Source organism: Ictidomys tridecemlineatus, chromosome 4 (assembly GCF_052094955.1).
Source record: "Ictidomys tridecemlineatus isolate mIctTri1 chromosome 4, mIctTri1.hap1, whole genome shotgun sequence".
In the NCBI taxonomy this organism is placed as follows: domain Eukaryota; kingdom Metazoa; phylum Chordata; class Mammalia; order Rodentia; family Sciuridae; genus Ictidomys; species Ictidomys tridecemlineatus.
This window is the reverse complement of record NC_135480.1, coordinates 147,479,687-147,504,196: the sequence shown is the minus strand read 5'-3', so window position 1 is coordinate 147,504,196 and position 24,510 is coordinate 147,479,687. Positions and strand designations below refer to the sequence as shown.

At 36.6% G+C, this 24,510-nt stretch overlaps 1 protein-coding gene across 4 annotated transcripts in view; it reads right to left on the bottom strand.

Moving 5' to 3' along the window:
• Positions 1 to 24,510, bottom strand: part of Rcl1 (RNA terminal phosphate cyclase like 1) — a 70,464-nt gene that overhangs the window by 40,338 nt on the left and 5,616 nt on the right. For 3 of the 4 annotated variants that reach the window (XM_078047604.1, XM_005324060.4, XM_040285726.2), the window contains one exon: positions 1,370 to 1,441. In XM_078047604.1, the coding sequence (XP_077903730.1) occupies positions 1,370 to 1,441 (72 nt within the window). Of the gene's footprint in view, positions 1 to 65; positions 91 to 1,369; positions 1,442 to 24,510 lie in introns of those variants that run through there. The other variant, XM_040285724.2, reaches the window with a different exon arrangement.

Here is a 24,510-nt window from a genome sequence, read left to right as displayed (position 1 = left end):
TTCAGGTCTGAACCTTGTTCTCTGCCAGGTATGGGTAAATGCAGCTACAGATCAACATAACTCACATGGTACAAGGCCATGTATGAATCCAAGCTTGTCTTTCTTTAGAGAGTCAACATGGTGGTAACTGGGCATGGTGGCCAACACCTATAGTCCCAGCTATTCAGGAGGCTGAAGTGAAGATCACCTGAGCCCAGAAGTTCAAGTCCAGCCTGGGCAACACAGGAAAACTCTGTTTCAAAATTAATAAAATTTTTTAAAAAAGAAAGCCAACATATGAAAAGTCAGCAATTCCTTTGTGGAATATGTGTATAGAATTCACAAAGCCAGTCAAAGGATATTTGCCATGACTCGTTACACAAAGCAGATAAAGATTCTAATAGAAAAAAAGAAGAAGGGGGAAAAAAGCTAGAAACAACCTAAGTATTTATCAGTAGAGAGCATTAAATAAATTATCACCCATCCATACAATGGAATACAATACTAGTGCCCACAGAAATATGGAGGTGGACCTGCATGTGCCAGTAAGGAAAGCTCTATGAGACATCTGTGCAAGTGAAAAAAAAAAAAAAAATACTAGCGCAGAACTGTGAAGAACATGACCCTGTTGATGGTCTGGGTTACATAAGTGCTCATGTAAGCAAGTGTGGTGACTGTGGCTACCCCAGGAGTAGGGACTGAAAGAGGAAAGTGGTAAAAGGGATTTTACTTTTTTTTTTGCACATATTTGTATAAACTTATTTTAAAAGACAAAATTTTAAAATAGATTTCAACACGTACAACTACTCAGAGTTTACTTTAAGAATAATATAATGATATATGTAAATGGACTTTGAAAAGATTTATGTAAATGTTAGGTATAAAACATGCTTGCTTGCTCATTTGAAACTCTCAGTTCTCTACCTTCCTTAAATCAAGTGTATGCCCCTTAAGTTGACAGATTTCACATACACCTCTGGAAATTTTTATCAAACACAGGAAACTGGGTCTATTTGAACTATTTTAATGATCTAGAATGATGTTTTTATTACAATCTTCACTCACAGATTCGTCTTGTTAAATCCAAAAGAGAGCCTCTAAACATTCTAACCTAATGAAGACACAAAGTGATTAGTAAAGTTTTAAACACAATATAGTATTTATACCATTAAAAAGAGAGAGGGCTGGGGTTGTGGCTTAGTGGTAGGGCACTTGCTTAGCATGTGTGAGGCACTCACTGGATTCGATCCTCAGCATCACATATAAATAAATTAAAAAAATAAAGATCCATCAACAACTAATAAAAATATTTTTAAAAAGAGTGAGAAACAGAGGAATGTTTAGGTAATATACATAGGTCCTTTCAGGAATGGACAAAAAAGGAGCTCACCTGTTTGGTTTATTTCAATTCGAGAACCATTAGTTATTTTGTCCAATAGCCTTATGAAGCTGGCTTCAAAATCTGTGGGGAAAAGAGAAAGATTGGCCTCATGTTAGGACACATCATCTGACCCTGGTACTATAGTAGACAACAGGTTATTTCCAGCACCATACGCAAGCTTTCCTCATGAGCTGTGTGAGTGGATGAGTTGAGGAACCTGAAGCAGTGGGAAAAGCACTAAGTAGTATATATGGTTAGCAGAACGGTTAGAAACAACTCAGCCTTCACATTCCACAAAAATCAGCAACTCTATACCAGCAATGTAATGGGATATTAATTTCAACTGCATAAAACCCATAAAAGTCCTTTTTTTGACCTCAGGAGGACAAATCAAATAAGAGAAATGGCAGAAAGCAAGCAAGGGTTTTGACTTCAATTCTTCCAGATTCTGAGAGGGGAGATTAAAATTATGGGCCACTCTCCAGTCTCACAGATAGAAAGAGTTCACAGTTTCTCTCTGGCACTCCTGCCAAAAAAAAGTGTCCCTTCTCCCTTCCTATCCCTTTCTGATCCATAATCATCTAACCAGTTCAGTTTTTATTAGATTAAAAAGGTGCTTGGGGACTGAGGTTGTGGCTCAGTAATAGAGCACTTGCCTCGCATGCGTGAAGGCACTGGATTCGATCCTCAATACCACATAAAAATAAATAAATAAAATAAAGATATTGTGTCTATCTACAACTAAAATATATATAAAAGGTACTTGAACATACAGTACAACTGGCACCTACTTTTAAATGTATAAAAAAGACTTGAAAAATGTTAATGGGTTTCTCTTGATAGGATGATAGGATAGTATATAAATTTTATTCTAAAAGCTTATGTTTTTATATTTGAATTTGCTTTAATTCATTTTATGAACAGATTGTTTGTAAAAGCTAGTCATTCTTGAAACGAAAGACTGGAAGGAAAGAAGAGTGCAAGGAAATGAGAACAGATTTTAAATGTGAAATTATGGAAGAAGGGGAGTGATGAGTAAAGGAAGAGAATATGTCCCCTGGCCTTCCCTGAAGCTTCTCTTACACAAACCCTTTAGCCGTAACCTGTCCATGGACAAGAACAGGAAGACCAACTCTTCTGCCATGGAAGGCACTGGAACAGCTTAGCACTTTTAGACAGTTCCCACTTCTGTAATCAACAAGCAGTATGGGGAAGAGATCCCAGCAGTCCTCTAAATTGATCCCAAAGGGTGACGAGATTAACTAAACAATTCTCATTTACCTGGTCTATAACTTAACCCTGTCCTATAACTCCTGTCATAGTAGGTTCTGCAATCTGTATAAAGAACACTAGGCTAAAAGTCATCAGAAACTCCACTAAAATCCTGAAACAAATAAAAATAGTTAATAACAGCTGCTGTGTATAGAACACTTACTTAACACATTATATTCTGTCATTTCATTCTCATGACCCTGAGACAAGTGTCATTCCCATTTTACAGAAGGTTGAGTTACACCAAGATTGTCAACTGGTCTAACTTGGTCAAATGACCAGTGAGTGGCTGAGCCAGGATTTGAGCCCAAGCCTCTCTTTCTCCAAAGTCTGTGCTCAACACCACACCATCATACTTGTTTGCCTCTACTCTGTTGAATCACTCAAAGCCAAGTTCTTTTGCTAGAAAATCATGGCAACTTTTTAACTACAGGCAGTGTCCCATTGAAGGATCTGGCAGTCAATTTAATGAGGCCCAATCAATATTTCTTTGTAACATAATTAGAACAGAATGGACTACAGTAACTGCCTCCTATCTACAGTTTTACTTTCCACAGTTTGTTCAACCCATAGTTACCCACAGTCTGAAAATATTAAATGGAAATTTCCAGAAATAAACAATTCATTAGTTTCAAACTGCATGTCATTCCAAGTAGCTCGATGAAGGCTCATGACATACCCTTCTGTTCTGTAAGAGATATGATATGAATCATCCTTTTGTCTAGCATATCCAAACCATATATACAACCCACCAAGCCAGGCACGGTGGCGCATGCCTGTAATCCCAGCGACTCAGGAGGCTGAAATAGGAGAATCTTGAGTTCAAAGCAAGCCTCAGCAACTAAGCAACTCAGTGAGACTCTGTCTCTAAATAAAATACAAAATAGGGCTGGAGATGTGGCTCAGTTGTTGAGTGCCCCTGAGTTCAATCCCCAGTACTAAAAAAAAAAAAAAAAAAAAAAGCCTCAGCAACCCACTAGTTAGTCAATTAGCAGACCTCTCAGTTAACAGATCTGTTGGGAATCGCCCTGGCTCCAAAGACTAACTTCCCCATCCCCCAAGAAGAGCTGTCCAATGGTGAGCCCTGCTAGCTCACATGATCCTTACCCACCAATCAGAGCCCTGCTGGCTCACATGATCCTTATCCACCAATCAGAGCCCTGCTGGCTCACATGATCCTTACCCACTAATCAGAGCCCTGCTGGCTTACATGATCAGTTTCCTCCTTTCATGGGTAATGTGTCCTCTCTGCTGGTCAACTACTCAGCTGTTAGAGAGACACTTACCCTCCCCTTCCTCTCCCCTCTTTCCGGCCCTGGGAGTATCCGGCCTCTCCAGGAGGGGTCCCGAAAAGCCTTGGCCAAGGTCTCCGATGGCTCCAGCTATGTCCAGGATGAGAGCTTCCACTGTCAGGATTCGGTGACAACCAATCTCTGCAGCTCGAACCTGCCACTTAGGCACTCCTGATTTTTTGGCTCTAGTGGAAATGCCCCTTTTGCCAATAAATCAGTTTCCTCCTTCTCTGTGTCCTCTTCCCTCCTCCTTACATGGGTAATGTGTCCTCTCTACCGGTCAACTCTCCCCTACAATGCCTCTTGGATCAAATATAGCACCCAGGCCTGGCCCACTATCCCTTAGACAACCAAAGCAGATGGCCCCTTTTTGGGTCCCTGGATCCCTCCATTCTAAGGGATATCTTCCAGGCTTTCTTCTTGCTGCTCTCTGCACCTGTCGCAAACAAATCCTTCTAGCCGTCCAAAGGGAGCTCAATAGACGACAGAGTTTTCCTACTTAATTTCTTGGCCTTAAAGGGATATTGGCCTCTCCACAAAAGGCCCAAATAGCATGTATCTAGGGTTCTCTATCTCTCAAGGGAAAAAGGCCATTATAGTTAACAGAAAACAGCTTATTGTGTCTATACCTACACCAAAGACCAAAGATGACTCTCCTTCTTGGGTTTGGCTGGGTACTTCAGGGCCTGGAATCTGGCCAAGGGCCCCCAAGATGAACCCCTACTCAGCGGTAGGGAAGCCTTTTAAAAAGGCCCTCCTCTGGGCACCCACCCTGCATCTCCCTGACCTCTCCCGATCCTTCACCCTCCATGTACATGAAAAACAGGGTCAAAATCTGGGTGTTCTGGGTTAGGAATATGGTCCCACATTTGCACCAGTGTCCTACCTATCCAAACAGCTCGACCCCACTGTCAAGGGCTGACCCCCATGCCTCAGAGCCCTAGCACGGCCCATGACAATTTTACCCTGCCCTACCCACCATTTCCTAACACCAAGCTGAACTCATAGCTGCCACAAGGGCATGCAAGCTAGCAGAGGGAAAAACCCTCTCCCTATATATCAATCTCCCACGCAGCCTTTTGGAAGAAAAGGAGCTATTGACCACCAGAGGGACGGCAGTCATTAATTCCACACTTATATCTGGCCTACTACGAGCCTCCAGGCTGCCTTCCCAACTGGGAATAATCCATTGCAAGGCCCACCAAACTGACTCCTCCCTTACTACTATGGGGAATTCCAAGGCCAATCAAGTGGCTCGATCAGCCGCCATACAGAGCTTTACCTCCTCTCCGCTACTCGTTACCACCAGGGATTGGCCCAAAGATCCCCAGCAACTCTTCCAGTTTCTTCACTCTCTATTCCATTCTAGTCCACAGAGTCTTACTACATTCCTTCACTCCTTTTTCACCCTTTCCCACGCAATAAGACCCTCCTACAACAGATCACTTCCACTTGTCAGATCTGCCAGAGAACCAATACCAATACTCCATTAAAACCTAAACCTTTCCCTTCTCATCAGGCCCGCGGTCATACCCCAGCTGCAGACTGGCAGATTGATTTCACCAATATGACCCGAGTAAAAAACATAAAATATCTTCTTGTATTGGTAGATACTTTTTCAGGATGAGTTGAAGTCTTTCCCACTTCCAATAAATGGGCCTCTATGGTAGTTGATCTATTGCTTACTCACATAATCCCCTGTTTTGGGATGCCCACTTCTATCCAATCAGACAATGGCCCAGAATTCACCTCACAGATAACTCAGGGACTGGCTCACACGCTATCACTCCCTTGGCACTTCCATTGCCCTTACCGCCCCCAGGGTTCCAGAAAGGTTGAAAGGACCAATTGGTCCCTAAAAGAGCCCCTCACCAAGCTCACCATGGAATTAAGCCTGGACTGGGTAAAGGTGCTCCCCTTGGCTTTATTGCGCATTAGGCCCCTGCCAAAAAAGCCTTCTAATCTTTCACTTTCGAAGTCATGTATGGCCATCCCCTCATTCCTCCCGGACTGCCTACAGAACCCCTACCCATCCGAAACCTATGCCCTGCCCCTTCTCTTTCATCTATGCTCTGAACTCTGGCGCTATCAAGCCTGGCTCCTTCCTGACCCCAGTCTCTCTCAAAACCCTACCTCCTTAATACCTGGTCCACCATGGCAGAGAACTGACGTCACCAGAGATCAGGGGATGGGATAGCTCCACCGCAGGTGACTGAAAGTGTGTGACCCTCGGCCCCGCCTCTCCACACAGCGGGGAAATCTCAAGGGACCCTCCCCAGCTCTCCGTGAACGTGATTGTCGGACCCGAGGGAGTCAGGCAGGGCGCCTGAACCCCGGCTACCGCTCCCACCAACGCTGACAACCGAGGTCACTTTCACCACCTCCCCGAGGTGTGGCTACCAGAGGGAAGCAGGCAAAATAAGCTGATGGTACCCAGCCCCATGAATAGCAAACAGAGAGAGTGCCCAGTCGTTCAAGAAAATAGGGCACCCAGGAAGCAGCAGGCCTGGTGTATAGCTAGTTCTATGGAGAATGACACGGGTAAATGGGGCCTGGCTAGCAGGAGAAGCGGAGAGGTGGCTGGAGACCAGGAAAGGCCCTGGGCGACCAGGATTGGAGAGCCGCCCAGTGGGGGAGGAAAAGCCGCCTCACAGGGATCATTTCCTGGTATTGAGAGGAGAAGCTTGGCCGGTGGGCACAGCTCCACCTACTGGAAGAGAAGTTAATCGAACTTTAAGAATGCATTTATCCTTTTTTTTTCTTTTCAATTTCCTTTTTCCCCTTTTCTTATATTCTACCTATTTTCTCCTTTGTCTGATTCTCTTTAGTGACTTCTTCCTTACCCTTCTCATACCTTTCCTCCCAAGCATTACAACTCCGTTTATGTGTAATTTACTAAATATATATAGGTAAATGTTCCTTGGCGATTTATAGTGCTCCCAAGTCCCTAACTACCCCCAAATACTCCAGACTATTCTCCTGTTAATATCCCCCTTCAGTAGAGAAATCTTCCAAGGTTGCCAAGATATACCAACCCCTATATCATCACATCACCCAACCTAAACATAAAGTCCCAAGACCAAACCGCAGATCGCTATATGCCATTAGAATCCATACGCATTTTATGAAATGAATGAATCTGCTTTAAAATACAAAAAAACTCAAGAACTCTAGACACAGTCTCCCATCGCAAAGGAGAGACCCTGGAGATATATACAAAACCAAAATAAATATATGGGAGTAAACAGTAACTGAGCAGTCAAACAGAGCCGGAAATAACATGAGTATCATGAAAAAACAAGGAAGAAAAGGAGTGCAAACAATGCAAGACAGCCTAAATCTACAGGAGAATGTAGAGGCATCAGAAAAATGGTCAGATAAAGAACTCAAGGAATATGTTACTCAGATGGAATGGAATCTTAAAGAGGTCATTAGACAGCAAATGCAAACAATGAAAGAACACATTGAAAACGAATTACATAAACAGATTCAAGAAGCAAATTATCAACTCTACCAGGAGATAGAGATTATAAAAAAAGTCAAACAATAATCCTAGAAATGAAGGAAACTACAAACCAAATTAAAAACTCAAATGAGAGTATCATTAGTAGAGTAGATCAAGTAGAAGTAGGAAAGTCAGACAATGAAGACAAAATACATCATCTCGAAAAGAGTCTAGCCAACTCAGAAAGGCTGGTAAGAAACCACGAACAAAACATCCAAGAGATATGGGATAACATAAAAAAATAAACTTAAGGGCTGGGGATGTGGCTCAAGCGGTAGTGGGCCCGTCTGGCATGCGTGCGGCCCGGGTTCGATACTCAGCACCACATACCAACAAAGATGTTGTGTCTGCCGAAAACTAAAAAGTTAAATGAATAAATAAATAAATAAAAATAAACTTAAGAGTCATCAGGATAGAGGAAGGTATAGAGGTCCAAACCAAAGGAATGAGCAATCTGTTGAATGAAAAAATCTTAGAAAACTTTCCAGACATGAAAAAGGAAACGGATATCCAAATCCTAGATGCATACAGGATACTGAGCATATAAAACCACAGTAGACCAACTCCAAGACACATTGTTATGAAGATATCCAATATACAGAACAAAGACAGAATATTAAAAACTACAAGATAAAGGAGGCAGATTACATCCAGGGGTAAACCAATTAGATTAACAGCTGATTCTTAATCACAGATACTGAAAACAAGAAGATCCTGGAACAATGTATTTCAAACACTGAAAGATAATGGGTGCCAACCAAGAATTTTGTATCCAGCAAAATTAAGCTTCAGGTTCGACAACGAAATAAAAATCTTTCATAATAAACAAAAGTTAAAAGAATTCGCAGCCAGAAAACCAGCATTGCAAAGCATCTTGAGCAAAACACTACACGAGGAAGAAATGAAAAACAACAACCAAAACAAAAGTGGGAAGTACCTCAGTAAAGCGAGGGTGGGGAAAAACTAATCAAAGAGGTAAACAAACCAAATTAAAAATAAATGAATAAATAATCAAACATAACTGGAAGTACAAACCATATATCAATAGTAACGCTAAATGTTAATGGCTTAAACTCACCAATAAAGGGACATAAGCTGGGAACCTGGATTGAAAAAAAAGATCCAACAATATGCTGCCTTCAGGAGACTCATCTGATTAGAAAAGACATACACAGGCTGAAGGTAAAAGGTTGGGAAAAATCTTACCACTCACACGGTCCTCGGAAGCAAGCAGGGGTGGCCATCCTCATATCGAATAAAATCAACTTCAAGCCTAGGTTAATCAAAAGGGATAAGGAAGGACACTATATACTGTTAAAGGGAACCATTCACCAACAAGACATAACAATTTTCAATATTTATGCACCAAACAATGGTGCTGCTACGTTCATAAAACAAACTCTCCTCAAGTTCAAGAGTCAAATAGACCACAACACAATAATTATGGGTGACTTCAACACACCTCTCTCACCACTGGACAGATCTTCCAAACAAAAGTTGAATAAAGAAACTATAGAACTCAATAACCCAACTAATAACCTAGACTTAACCGACATATATAGAATATATCAACCATTATCAAGCGGATATACTTTTTTTTTCAGCAGCACAAGGATCCTTTCCAAAAATAGACTATATATTATGCCATAGAGCAACCCTTAGAAATTATAAAGATGTGGAGATAATACCATGCATCTTATCTGATCATAATGGAATGAAACTGGAAATCGACGATAAAAGAAGGAAGGAAAAATCCTGCATCACCTGGAAAATGAACAATGTTACTGAATGATCAATGGGTTACAGAAGACATAAAGGAGGAAATCAAAAAATTCTTAGAGATAAATGAAAATACAGACACAACATATCGGAATCTATGGGATACAATGAAAGTAATTTTAACAGGGAAATTAATTGCCTGGAGTTCATTCCTCAAAAAAAAAAAAAAGAAAAGAAAAAAAACAACAAATAAATGATCTCACACTTCATCTCAAAACCCTAGAAAAAAAAAGAGCAAAACAGCAAATGTAGCAGAAGGCAAGAAATAATTAAAATCAGAGCTGAAATCAATGAAATTGAAACAAAAAAAAACTATTGAAAAATTGACAAAACTAAAAGTTGATTCTTTGAAAAAATAAATAAGATCGACAGACCCTTAGCCATGCTAACGAAGGAAAGAAGAGAACTCAAATTACTAGCATACAGGATGAAAAAGGCAATATCACAACAGACGCTACAGAAATACAGAAGATAATTAGAAATTATTTTGAAATAATATTTTGAAATAATAATATTCCAATAAAATAGAAGATAGTGAAGACATCAATAAATTTCTTAAGTCATACGATTTGCCCAGATTGAGTCAGGAAGATACACACAACTTAAACAGACCAACATCAATGCAAGAAATAGAAGAAGCCATCAAAAGACTACCAACAAAGAAAAGCCCAGGACCGGATGGGTATACAGCAGAGTTTTACAAAACCTTTAAAGAAGAAGTAATACCAGTACTTTTCAAGTTACTTCAGGAAATAGAAAAAGAGGGAGCTCTTCCAAATTCATTCTACGAGGCCAACATCACCCTGATACTGAAACCAGACAAAGACACTTCAAAGAAAGAAAACTACAGACCAATATCTCCAATGAACCTAGATGCAAAAATCCTCAATAAAATTCTCGCAAATCAGATACAAAAACATATCAAAAAAAATTGTGCACCATGATCATGTAGGATTCATCCCTGGGATGCAAGGCTGGTTCAATATACGGAAATCAATAAATGTTATACACCACATCGATAGACTTAAAGATAAGAACCATATGATCATCTTGATAAATGCAGAAAAAGCATTTGACAAAGTACAGTGTCCCTTTATGTTCAAAACACTAGAAAAACTAGGGATAACAAGAACTTACCTCATTATTGTAAAAGCTGTCTATGCTAAGCCTCAGGCTAGCATCATTCTAAACAAAGAAAAATTGAAGGCATTCCCTCTAAAATCTGGAACAAGACAGGGATGCCCTCTCTCACCACTTCTATTCAATATAGTTCTTGAAACACTGGCCAGAGCAATTAGACAGACAAAAGAAATTAAAGGCATAAAGATAGGAAAAGAAGAACTTAAATTATCACTATTTGCAGATGACATGATCCTATACCTAGCACTCCAAAAGGTTCTACAAAGTAACTTCTAGAGCTAGTAAATGAATTCAGCAAAGTAGCAGGATACAAAATCAACATGAATAAATCAAAGGCATTCCTGTATATCAGTAACAAATCCTGAAATGGAAATGAGGACAACCACCCCATTCACAATATCCTCAAAAAAAGTAAAATATTTGGGAATCAACCTAACAAAAGAGGTGAAAGATTTATACAATGAAAACTACATAACCCTAAAGAGAGAAATAGAAAAAGATCTTAGAAAATGGAAAAATATACCCTGTTCATGGATAGGCAGAACTAACATCATCAAAATAGCGATATTACCAAAAGTACTCTATAGGTTTAATACAATGCCAATCAAAATCCCAATGGCATTTCTTGTAGAAATAGATAAAGCAATCATGAAATTCATCTGGAAAAATAAAGACCCAGAATAGCAAAAGCAATTCTAAACAGGAAGAGTGAAACAGGAGGTATAGCAATACCAGACTTTAAACTATACTACAGAGCAATAGTAACAAAAATAGCATGGTACTGGTACCAAAACAGGCGGGTGGACCAATGGTACAGAATAGAGGACACAGAGACCAATCCACAAAATTAAAACTACCTTATATTTGACAAAGGTGCAAAAGCATGCAATGAAGAAAGGATAGCATCTTTAACAAATGGTGCTGGGAAAACTGGAAATCCATATGCAACAAAATGAAACTGAATCCCTTTCTCTCACCATGCACAAAAGTTAACTCAAAATGGATCAAGGAGCTAGGTATCAAACCAAAAACTCTGCATCTGATAGAAGAAAAAGTTGGCTCTAATCTCCATCTCGTGGGGTCGGGCTCCAAATTCCTTAATAGGACACCTATAGCACAAGAGTTAAAATCAAGAATCAACAAATGGGACACACTCAAACTGAAAAGTTTTTTCTCAGCAAAAGAAACAATAAGAGAGATAAATAGGGAGCCTACATCCTGGGAACAAATTTTTACTCCTCACACTTCAGATAGAGTCCTAATATCCAGAGTATACAAAGAACTCAAAAAATTAAACAATAAGAAAACAAATAACCCAATCAACAAATGGGCCAAGGACCTGAACAGACACTTCTCAGAGAAGGGTATACAATTAATCAACAAATACACGAAAAAATGCTTACCATCGCTAGCAATCAGAGAAATGCAAATTAAAACCACACTAAGATACCATCTCACTCCAATAAGAATGGCAGCCATTATGAAGTCAAACAACAACAAGTGATGGCGAGGATGTGGGGGAAAGAGTACACTTATACATTGCTGGTGGGACTGCAAATTGGTGCAGCCAATCTGGAAAGCAGTATGGAGATTCCTTGGAAAGCTGAGAATGGAACCACCATTCAACCCAGCCATTCCCCTTCTCGAACTATTCCCCAAAGACCTAAAAAGAGTGTACTATAGGGATACAGCTACATCGACATTCATAGCAGCAAATTCACAATAGCTAGACTGTGGAACCAACCTAGATGCCCTTCAATAGATGAATGGATAAAAAAAAATGTGGCATTTATACACAATGAAATATTACTCAGCACTAAAAAATAACAAAATCATGGCATTTGCAGGGAAATGGATGACATTAGAGCCGATTATGCTAAGTGAAGCTAGCCCATCCCTAAAAAACAAATGCTGAATGTCTTCTTTGATATAAAGAGGGCAACTCAAAACAGAACAGGAAGGAAGAGCATGAGAAGAAGATTACCATTAAACAGGGATGAGAGGTGGGAGGGAATGGAAGAGAGAAGGGGAATTGCATGGAAATGGAAGGAGACCCACATTGTTATACAAAATTACATATAAGAGGAGGTGAGGGGAAAGGGGGGGAAAAAACAAGAAAGAGAAATGAATTACAGTAGATGGGGTAGAGAGAGAAGATGGGAGGGGAGAGGAGAGGGGATAGGAAGGGGATAGGAAAGGCAGCAAAATACAACAGAAACTAGTATGGCAATATGTATAAACGTGGATGTGTAACCAATGTGATTCTGCAATCTGTACACGTGGTAAAAATGGGAGTTCATAACCCACTTGAATCAAATGTATGAAATATGTCAAGAGCATTGTAATGTTTTGAGCAACCAATAAAAATAAATAAAAAGCAGACATAATGTGTATCATTATGCCACTTTGTAGCTAGGTTTATAGCAAATGCAAGGTACTCAGCACCCCCCCCAAAAAAGAGAGAGAGAGAGAGAGAGAGAGAGAGAGAGAGAGAAGAGGGTGGGGCCTTGATTTACTCAAGCTTTCCAGGTGCCTTAATATTAAAACCCTATGGTTTTTATAGATTAGGAAAGAGAAGAAGAAAGTATGACTTTAGAAATGTTGTTTTGTGATCCACGGGAGCTGTTGAGCATAAATAATCAGAAATGCCCCACCCCAACATGAACAGAAAAAGACAGGACACCTAAAGACACCTCCAGACGAGATCATCCCAGGACATAGCAAACAGGTGCTTCAAAAGCAATATTTCAAAGAACTAGACATGAGCTAGCTCATCCTGGCAACAGTGAAGACACAGCTCCATCACCTGGTATAAAAAAAATCTCAAGTTCACCTAATAGTAAGACAGACGTTCTCAAACTTCATTAAGCCAAGATGTATAGGATTCCGTACCATTTACCTTCTGGACACCTTGACTCTTCCCCCTTTAAGACTGCTCCTGGGGGACAAAATTTCAGCTATCTAAAAACCTTAAAGGAAAAGTCCCCAAAGCAAGTATAATTTTACTACATTGTTTAGGAATACATAATAAAGTTATAAATCTATAAAGAGAATTGAAGCAAATGCCATATTAGTCAGGATGTGCCTACCACTAAGAACAATGTAGTTAGCTATGAATGGCAAGAAGTAAATGGCAAGAAGTGCATAGATGTTGGCAAGGTTCTACTTCTTGAACTGGATGAGGGTCACCCAGATGTTCATTTTACAATCCCTTAAGCACTATTTTATGTCTTGGCTATTTCTCATGTTCTTATATTTCATAGTTAAAATAAAATTTTAACTGTTAGGATAATTAATCTTGGGGTTCCTTAAATACCACCTGCCATGCCTAATCCCCTCCCATTCCTTATCCCCAGAGTTACTCCTCTGGTGAGTGAACTCATCATTTCTTTCATGTGTGTATATGTGCCCTATAAGACAGAAAGGCAAAAGCATGTCTCAAAGAAGCATGTAGGGGGAACATAACTGAAGATCTGTACTTTAAAAACAAGGACCTGACCTGGAAATAGAGGTCTATGGCACCTGCCTGGCATGCCTAACCGTGGGTTCAAGCCCCAGCACTGCAAAAAGTAAAATTAAATACCACCAGGAGCAAATTTCAATAAAGCTTCAACTTCAAAGAATACTAACTCAAATGTGTACAAATATTGAGCTGATTAAATAAATTATGGCACATCCATGTACCATATCACTCTGCAGTCTTATAAGATTTTAAAATACACTGATATAAATCATCTCCAAGGTACACTCAGTGGGGGGAAAAAAGATGACCATTTATGTAAAAAAGTAAATTATATATTATAAATATTGCTTATATAATTTATATAACTTGCTTATATACATATATATAATTTGTTTTGAGAAAAGAGTTCCAAAGAGAAACAAAACAAATTAATAATACTGCTTGCTTAACAGGGAGTGGGACTGGAAGAAAGTCAAAAGAAAGACTTTATAAACTCCCTTTGAATTTTGGGTCATGTGCACATATTTTGACAAATAGTTTCATTAAAAATACAAATAAAGTTACTGCCCTATAATTTAAAAAGACAATAAAAGAGTTTTAATCAAATAGCTTAAGACATATCTTTATGATACTATGTAGCCATTAATATGTTTAAGTTGTTTATTTACAAAAGGACATGCTAAAACTATATTAAGGGAAAGTTAAAAAGGAACATATGCAATGTGATTGCAATTTCTTTAAAGAATAACTGGAAGACAAGGCAATAAACTGTAAAAAAATTAAACTGAATCATTATTTTCCTCATTAAATTCAAGACAGAAATTACAAACACATACCCAACTATTAGAATTAAAAGATGTCCACACACTTGAAAATAATATGCTTTATTTATTTATGCACATGTGATTATATACAATGTGATAAAAAATTATATTTTAATGTAAAGAAATATATAACAACTCTCCTCAATTACAACCAGGTCAAGGGAAAATTACAGGACATAATAAAATACCTTAAACAGATATATAAATTTAATCAAAATATATGGTAGTCTACCCAAAAAAAAGTTGCAACTCTAAAGATTATAATTTGATTTGATTACCGTTAATAGCCAAGGAAAAAAGGCAAAAATAGCTGACAGTTTAGAAATGAAACAAAATTAAAAGTTAAAAAAGTAAATGAAAACAATAATCCCCCTAGAAAATAAACAAAATTTAAAAATAAGTGTTAAAAAAAATCAGGCTAATTCACTGAGAAAACACACACAAAATAATAACCTCACTTATTTAAAAAAAACACCTCTAAACAAGAAAATTACAGGTTAATCTCATCCAGTGAGAACCGATTTTAAAATCCTAAATAACATCTTAGAAAAGAGATTATAACATATTTTTTAAACTATTCTTTATTAAGAAGGGTGCTTCCCAAAAATGGATGGCAGATGAAGCATAAGAAAAACTACAGTATAATTAAATATCATTCCAAATACATAAATGGAGAAAAAGATCAAGCAGGATAATTACTACTGAATATGTGTTTGATAAAATTTAAATCAGTGGGGCTGGGGATGTGGCTCAAGCGGTAATGTGCTTACCTGGCATGCATGGAGTGCTGGGTTCGATCCTCAGCACCACATAAAAATAAATAAAGATGTTGTGTCCACCGAAAACTGAAAAATAAATATTTAAAAATTCTCTCTCTCTCTCTCTTCTCTCTCTTTTTAAAAAAAAAATTAAATTAGTTACTGAACTAAGGATATAGCTCAGTGGTAGAGCACTTACCTAGCACATGCAAGGCCCTGAGTTCAATCCCCAGCACCAAAAAAAGAAAATTCAAATCTGTAAAATTTTTTTAAAAGGTATAGAAGTTAATTTATTAAATGTAATTAAGAGTTTATATTTTTAAATGGAAGACTCTGAAGTTCAAGGAGAGTACAAAAGTCCTCCGTTCTTCATGGGGGATTCATTCTAAGATCCCCAGTGGATACCTGAAACTACAGAGACTACTGAATCCTATTCTTTCCCACACAGACTTACCTATATATTTACTTTATAAATTAGGCCAACTAAGAAATTAACAATTAATAATAAAATATAGTGATTATAATATACTATAATGAAAGTTATGTGAATGAGAATTCTCAAAACATTTTATTATACTGTATATTTGCCCTTCATTTTAAGAAGATGGGAGGTGATATACTGCCTGTGTGATGAGATGAAATAAGGTAAATGACAGACGCATTGTGATATATTAATGTTAGACTATTTATCAGGTTAATTTGAACACAGCACTGTGATATACCATCACAGTAGATCTAATAACTGAGAGAGATACCAAGTAACTAGTCAGTAGGTAGAGCAGACAGCATATACAACATGAATATGCTGGACAAAGGAATGATCCACATAGTAGGCAGGATGGAGCAAGACAATGTTGAGATTTCATCATGCTGCTTAGAACTGCATGCAATTTAAAACTTATAAACAGTTTAATTCTGAAATTTTCCATGTAATATTCTCAGACCCCAATTAATTACTGATAACCACAAATATGGAAAACAAAACTGCATATAAAGGGGGACTACTATTTTTCATAACTTTGGCATAATCAAAAGTTCTTTTAAATTTTTTTAAAATTACAAACTGGACATTAAACTAGAAACTACTGCCTATAAAAAAGATATTAGATTAAAAATGTGAAAAGAAAATCACAAGAACAAGATATTTACAATACTTTTACATATTCAGAATATATTAATAGCATAAATCAATTTTAAAAAGACAATCTCAAACAAAAATGAGCAAAAGATCTGAACAGACATTTCACAAGAGGGTATCCAAATAACCAAAACATCAAAGAAAAGGTTCAACCCCATTAGTATTAGGGAAATGCAAATTAAAACCATAATTAACTACTTACACATCACTGCAAAACTGGTTGAGATGAGATGAAACAAACTGACCATAGCAAACAATTAAAAGGATGTGCAGTAACTGGAACTCTCATATACTGATGATGGAAGTATAAATTCACCCCCACTTTGGAAAACTGAGCCTAAGTACACCCCTGTAATACAAAATACACTCAAGAAAAATACATACTTATGTGCACCAAAAGACTGTACAAGAATATCCTTAGTATCACTATTTGTAATAGCTGAAAACTAGGGGAAAAAAACAAGTGTACATTAGAATAGACTATATAGATTGTGGCATATTAATAAAACAATATCATGATACAGCAAAGAAAGTCAACAAAATACTGCTGTTACAATATAGATGAATATCCCAAGCAAAATACATAGCTGAAGAAGCCAGCCACAAACAGAAAACATACTATATGGCTCCATTTATATATATTATAGTTCATTTTTAGAAACTTAATCTAGTTTGTTAAAAGTCAGTTAATGCTTACCTTGGGATGTGAGGGAATGAGGTGAATAGCAGTAAGCATGAGGGGGTTGTGGAGAAGTATGTTATGTTCTATTTCTTAACATGGGTAATGGCCATGTGAATGTCCACTTGCTTATAATTCACCAAGCTTCACATTTATCATTTGTATATTTTTTCCTATGCTTGGTACACTTTATTAAAAGATGACTTTAAAAACAAAAAATAGCTGGGCACAGTGGTGCATGCCTATAATCCCCAAAGCTTGGGAAGCTGCGGCTGGAAGATCTCCAGTTCAAAGTCAACCTTACAACTTAGCAAGGCCCTAAGCAATTCAGTGAGACCTCATCTCTAAAAAAATACCAAAAGGGTGGGGGGGACACGGCTGGGCTGAGTATGTGTGATGTGTGTGGCTCAGTGGTTGAGTGTCCCTGAGTTTAATCCCTGGGAGGGAGGAAGAGAGAAAGGGAGGGAGGGAGAGAAGGAAAGAAGGGAAGGAGGGAGGTGGGGAGTAAAGGAATAAAGAGAAAGAAGGAGGGAAGGGGAGGAGAGGAGAGGGAAAAAGATAAAAAGTAGAATTCAAAGAAAAAAATGCCTTTTAAAAACAGGAAAAGAGCAAAAAAAAGAATCTGAAGAAAATTAAAAAGCAAAAGATGTTAATAAAGGAAGAAATATCAATGAAAGAAAAGGCTAACTTACTAATTATGCAAAAGAACTTCACATACCTTGATTTGGAATTATATTCCATTTTTGTTTTTGTTATGTTATTCATCATCTCTGCCTCTCTCTGAGTCATCTTTGACACAGTAATTTCAGGTCTAAGACTCTATCTTATGGAAACAGAAGTATGTTAGGATATATGTACAAAAACTTTACTGTTGCTTCAATTATAACAACATGCTGGAGATTTCATAAATATCTATAGTTAAAGGAAAGGTTAAGTAACCTGGATATGTCTATCTATATGGAATACTCTTTGTCTCTCTTTTTAAAGCATGTTACAAAGCTCATGGAATAATGTCCATGATGTGTTCATATGCTTATGAATGCTTATGTTCATATGTTATGGAATGCCTAGCAATATTTTTGTGTACACCATGGAATAGGTTCTAGAAGACTGCTTCTTGAGAGTATGACTGATGAGAGATGTGGTTTAGTAGTCTGGACAATAAGGTACATAATCTGCATGGATGATTTCAAATTTCAAATCATAAGAGTTTGTTTCCTCAAACATACATTACTTTTATAATGTAAAATGAAATCAAAAATTTTGGTTATACCTTCAAAATTTCTTATTTTAAGTGCTTATGTAAATTCTGTAAGAGAAATAAAATCAATAAAGGACAAAATAATTATCTGATTTATACTGTCTTTAAAGTTTCCTACTTAATATCCAAACTCTCCAGTTCTAGTCCTTTCCTTCCTGAACAGAGAGCATTTCATTCACCTCATTAAATAATAACAAAAGTCAATGCACCAAGATGGCAAACCAATCCTAGATGCATCAAACAACAAAGCTGCAAAAACTGATCAAATTGAAAGGTAAAAGATAAATCCATAATTATTGTTGGAGATTTCAACACCTTTCTCTTAACGATCAAGAGAAAAACTGGACAGAAAATCTTTAAGGACAGAGTAACTGCAGGTTCTAAGATTAAACCCAACACTAGGTATAGAGTACTCTAACCCAACAAAAGGAATACAGATTTGTTCTATCTGACCATGGACTATATACCAAAATAGGACATTAAAATTTTTAAAAAATTGAACTCAATCAGAACATGTTCTCCTGTGATAATGTAATCAAATTAAAATCAATAACAGAAAATTAACAGGAAATATTCAAACAGTTGGAAACTAAACAATAACTTATAAATAATCATGGGTCAAAAAGAAAGTCTCAAAGAACATAAAAAATACATTGAACTGAGTGAAAATTAAAATATAATACACCAAGTCAAGCACAGTGTCATGTGGCTGTAATCCCAGCCACTCAGAATACAGGACCACAAGTTGAAGATAAGCCTAGGCAATACAGTGAGACTCTACCTCAAAAAAATAAATAATAAAACACAACATACTAAAATCTGTGGGACACTGTTAAAAAAGTATTGAGAAGAAAGTTTATTGTACTAAGTGCATATATTAGAAACGTGAATTTTTTTCCAATAATCTGAGCTCTACTGAAGAATTTAGGAAGAAAAAAAAAAGCAAAATAAATCTAAACCAAGTAAAGGATGGAAGTAATAAAGATACAAGCAGAAATAATGAAATTGGAAACAAAAACTAGAGAAAACTCACTAAAACAAAGAGCCAATTCTTTATTTTACTTGTTTATTTAATTTACTCCTTTTTTGCTGGGGAGGGTAACAGTGCTGGAGATTGAACCTAGAGCCATGTGCATGCTAGGCAAGCATCTATCCACTAAGTTACACCCCTAGACAAGTATTGGTTCTTTAAAGAGAGCAATAAGATCAATAAAAATTACACATACACACACACACACACACACACACACACACACACACACACACACAGAATAAGAGAGACAGGGAATAGAGAAGACAATTACCAATATCAAGAATGAAACAAGGTAAGTCACTGCAGGCATCCAAAAGATAATAACAGAACACCAAGAACAACTCTACATATATAAATTTGACGAGTTAGATAAAAATGTACTACATCTTCAAAAAATACAAATGACTACAACTCAACCAATATGAAGTGCATAATTTTAATAGCCCTATAGGTATACAGGAAACTGAGTTTAAAATAATACTAAAACTTCCAAAAAATAACCCTCTAATCCTATATGCTTTCATTGGAGAATTCTATCCAATGTTTAAAGAAAGTTAGAATCAATTCTGCACAATCTCTTCCAGAAAAAAAAAGAAGAAAAAACATTTCCATTTTAAATAAATATGACCCTGATACTAAAACTAGAACAAGAGAACACAAAAGAAAAAAAACAACAGACTAATATCACTCATGATTATACACATAAAAATCCTTCATAAAGTATGAGCAAACATATGAAATTATTTTACATATTCAGTAATACATAAAAGAATATACACTATGACCAAGAGGGATGATTTCCAGGAATGAAATGCTAGTTCAATATCTGAAAATCAATCAATGTAATAGACTGCACTACCAGGCCAAAGAAGAAAAATCACACAATCACATCAATTGTTGAAGAAAAATCACTTGATAAACTAAAACACCCATTCATAATGAAAAACTCAGGAAAAAAAATGGTAATAAAAGAAAACTTCCTCAATTTGATTTAAAAAAACCAACAAAATAATATATAGCTAACGTATTTAACAGTGTTTTTCATATTTAACTAGGTGCTTCCAACTTGAGACAGGGAGCAAGGTAAGAATATTTGCTTTAACCACTCTTATTTAACATAATGCTGGAAGTTCCAACCAGTGTAATAAGGTAGAAGAAAGAAATAAAAGCACACAAATCAGAGAAACAAGTTATTTGTTTTCATAAATGTAGGAAATAGTAAATAAATCTACAAAAGCCTCCTACAACTAATAGGAAAATAAAGCAAAGTTGCAGGATACAAGATGAATAGATCAAAAATATTTTTGTATTTTTTTATACTAACAACACATGGAGACCAAAATTCAAATACTACTAATTTCAACTGATTTAATTTAAAAAAAATAAGTACACAATCACAAAAATACAGTTATCTCATCCTAGACAAAGGCACCACAAACGTACATTGGAGAAAAGATAGCCTCTTCAACAAATGGTGCTGGAAAAACTGGAAATTCATATGTAATAGAATAAAATTAAACCCCTATGTCTCTCCCTGCACAAAACTAAACTCTAAGTGGATCAAAGACCTAGACATTAGTTCAGAGATCCTGCATTTACTTAGAAAAAAAAGTAGGCCCAACTCTCAAACACGTCAGTTCTTCATTTTACCTTTTGCACTTTACGAGTATTCGTAAAAGTGCAAAAGGTAAAATCAAGAATCAATAAATGGGATGATATCAAACTAAAAAGCTTCCTTACAGCAAAGAAGATGTACAGAGAAAATCTTCACCACTAGTACCTCAGAAGGCACTAACTGCCAAAAAAGTACTCAGAAAACTTATCAGAAAAATAAATGACCCAATCAAAAAGAGGCAAAGGAACTGAACAGGCACTTCACAGAAGAAAAAATACAAATAGTTGTGGCTCAGTAGTAGAGCGCTCACCCAGCACGTGTAAGGTATCGGGTTCAATCTTCAGCACCACATAAAAACAAGTAAAATACAGTCATTGTATCCTTCTACAACTAAAAGAAAAATATTTTTAAAAAATACAAAAAAAATTTTCAACATCTCTAGCAATCAGAGAAATGCAAATTAAAACTACATTGATATTCCATCTCACTACAATCAGAATGGCAGTTATAAAGAATACAAGTAACTGGGGCTGAGGCTATAGCTCAGTGGTAAAATGCTTGCCTCCCATGAGTGAGGCACTGGGTTCAATCCTCAGCACCACCTAAAAATACATAAAGATACTATGTGTTCATCTACAGCTAAATAAGTATTTAAAAAAGAATACAAGTATATTAAAAAAGAATACAAGTAACAATAAATGTTGATAAGGATATGGAGAGAAAGGTATTCTTATAGTTTGTTGGTAGAACTGCAAATTACTGCAACCTCTATGGAAAGCAGTGTGGAGATTCCTTAGAAAACTTGGAATGGAACCACCATCTGACCCAGTTATCCCACTCCTCAGTCTATACCCCAAAAACTTAAAAAACAGCATAGTGCAATGATGCAGCCACATCTATGTTTATAGCAGCTCAACTCACAAAAGCCAAGCTATGGAAAACAACCTAGGTGTCCTTCAACGGATGAATGGATGAAGAAAATATGGTACATATACACAATGGACTATCACTCAGACATAAAGAAAAATGAAATTATGGCATTTGCTGGCAAATGAATGGAACTAGAGATTATCATGCTAAGTGAAATAAGCCCAAAACACCAAAGGCCAAATGTACTTTCTGACTTGTGGATGCTAACTCAAAACAAGAGAGGTTGGGGAAGGAAATAGTAGAAACAGATTGCACTAGACAAAATGTAAGGAAGAGAAGGGAAGGGAAGGGGGAGGGGAATAGGAAAGACAGTAGAATTAATTGGTCATAACTTTCCTAGCCTTATATTTGTATACACAACCAGGGTAACTCTATATTGAGCATGAGCACAAGAGTGAGAACCTAGCCAAGGCACGGTGGCGTACACCTGTAATCTCAGTGGTTCAGGAGGCTGAGGCAGGAGGATCACAGTTCAAAGCCAGCCTCAGCAAAAGCAAGGTACTAAGCAATTCAGTGAGACACTGTCTCTAAATAAAGTACAAATAGGGCTGGGATGTGGCTCGGTGGTCGAGTGCCCCTGAGTTAAATCCCTAGTACCCCCCCGGAAAAAAAAAAAAAACAGTGGGGACTCTAATAGAGTAAGTTATACTTTATTTATGTATATTCTGCCAAAATACATTTTACCATCATGTATAACTAAAAAACAAAATAAAAATTTAGGTAAAATCTAAAAACACACGTACGGGTCTTATATGCTAAAAACTATATCATCCTGATGAAAGAAATTTTTAAAAATCTAGATAAATGGAAAAACAATCTGTTCCTGAATTAAAAAACTGAAGTTATGAAAAAATATTCCAGGAACTCGGGGTGTGGCTCAAGCCGTAGGGCAGGGCGCTTGGGTTCGACCCTCAACACCACATAAAAATAAAAAATAAAGATTTTACATATATATATATATATCCCAAATAACTCCCCAAACTGACATATAGTTTAATATATATAGTTCTTATCAAAATCCCAACAAGATTTTTGGAGCTTAGACAAAATTATTCTAAAATTTATATAAAAAGCCAATTTACATGGAACTAAAATAAGTAAAGTGATTTTGAACAATAAAAATGTTGGAGGAATCAGTCTGATTTCAAAAAATTATAAAACTACAGTAATCAAGATTCAGTGGTTAGACACACAGACCCAAAGAACAGAATGGAGAGCCCTAAAAGAGAACCACACAAATAATCTTATTGATTCTCTACAAAGGTACAAAAGCAATTAAGAAGAAAGATTACCATTTCAATAAACAGTGCTGAGCAACTGGAGATGCATGGAGGAAAAATTAACTTTCATCTAATAAGCTTTACATGTCATACAAAAATTAATTATAATACTTTAGAAAAAACATACAGGTTGAGTATCATTTATTTAAAGTGCTTGCGACCAGAAGTGTTTCAGACCGTGAATCTTTTTGGATTTTGGAAAATTTGTATATGTATAATAAGATATTGTGGGGGATAGGACTCAAGTCCAAATATGAAATTCTTTTACATTCCTTATGTGCATAGCTTGAAGGTAACTGTATACATTTTTAATGCTCTTGTGTTTTAACTGTGACCTGTCACATGAAGTCAAATGTTCCAGTTGTCAATGCTCAAAAAGTTTTGGATTATGGATGGAGAATTTCAGATTTTCAGATAAGGAATGTTCCAATTTGTGGTAGAAAATCTTCAAGATCTAAAGCAAGGCAGGGTTCTCTGATGTGAAATCAAAAACCACAGAACATAATAAGATAAATTGTTAAATTCCACCTCATTAATATCAAAATCTTTTCTGCACAAGACTGAAAATTCATAATATAGAGTGGGTGAAATATTAGCAAACCACATATCTGACAAAAGACTAGAATAAGTAAAGAACACTCAAAACTCAGGAATGGGATTATAATTCAGTGAGAAAGTACATAGCTAGCCTGAGCAAGGCCCTGGGTTTAATCCCTAGTACCAAACCAAACCAATCCAAACTCCCAAAATGCAACAATAAATACAAACAATCCTATTAGAAAATGCACAATAACAAGAAAATATATTTTACTGAAGACATCATTAGTCATATGGAATACACAAATTAAAACTACAATGAGACATCACTACACATGTATCAAGATGATTAAAATTAGTGACAATATCAAGTGTTGGTAAGGATGCAGAGAAACTGATACTGAAATTCATATGCTGCTATGAACTGTTAATGGGAATAAAAATAGTATGGGCACATTTAGAAAGAATTAGACATTTTTTTAAAAAAATTGAACATGCAACAACCATAAAACAAAGCAAATGTCCTCCTGACATTTTTCCCAGAGAAAGGAAGACTTGTGTGCACATAAAGGCCCATACACAAATTTTTATAACAGTCTTATTCATAATAGCCAAAAATTAGATATGACCCAGGCCAGGTGCAG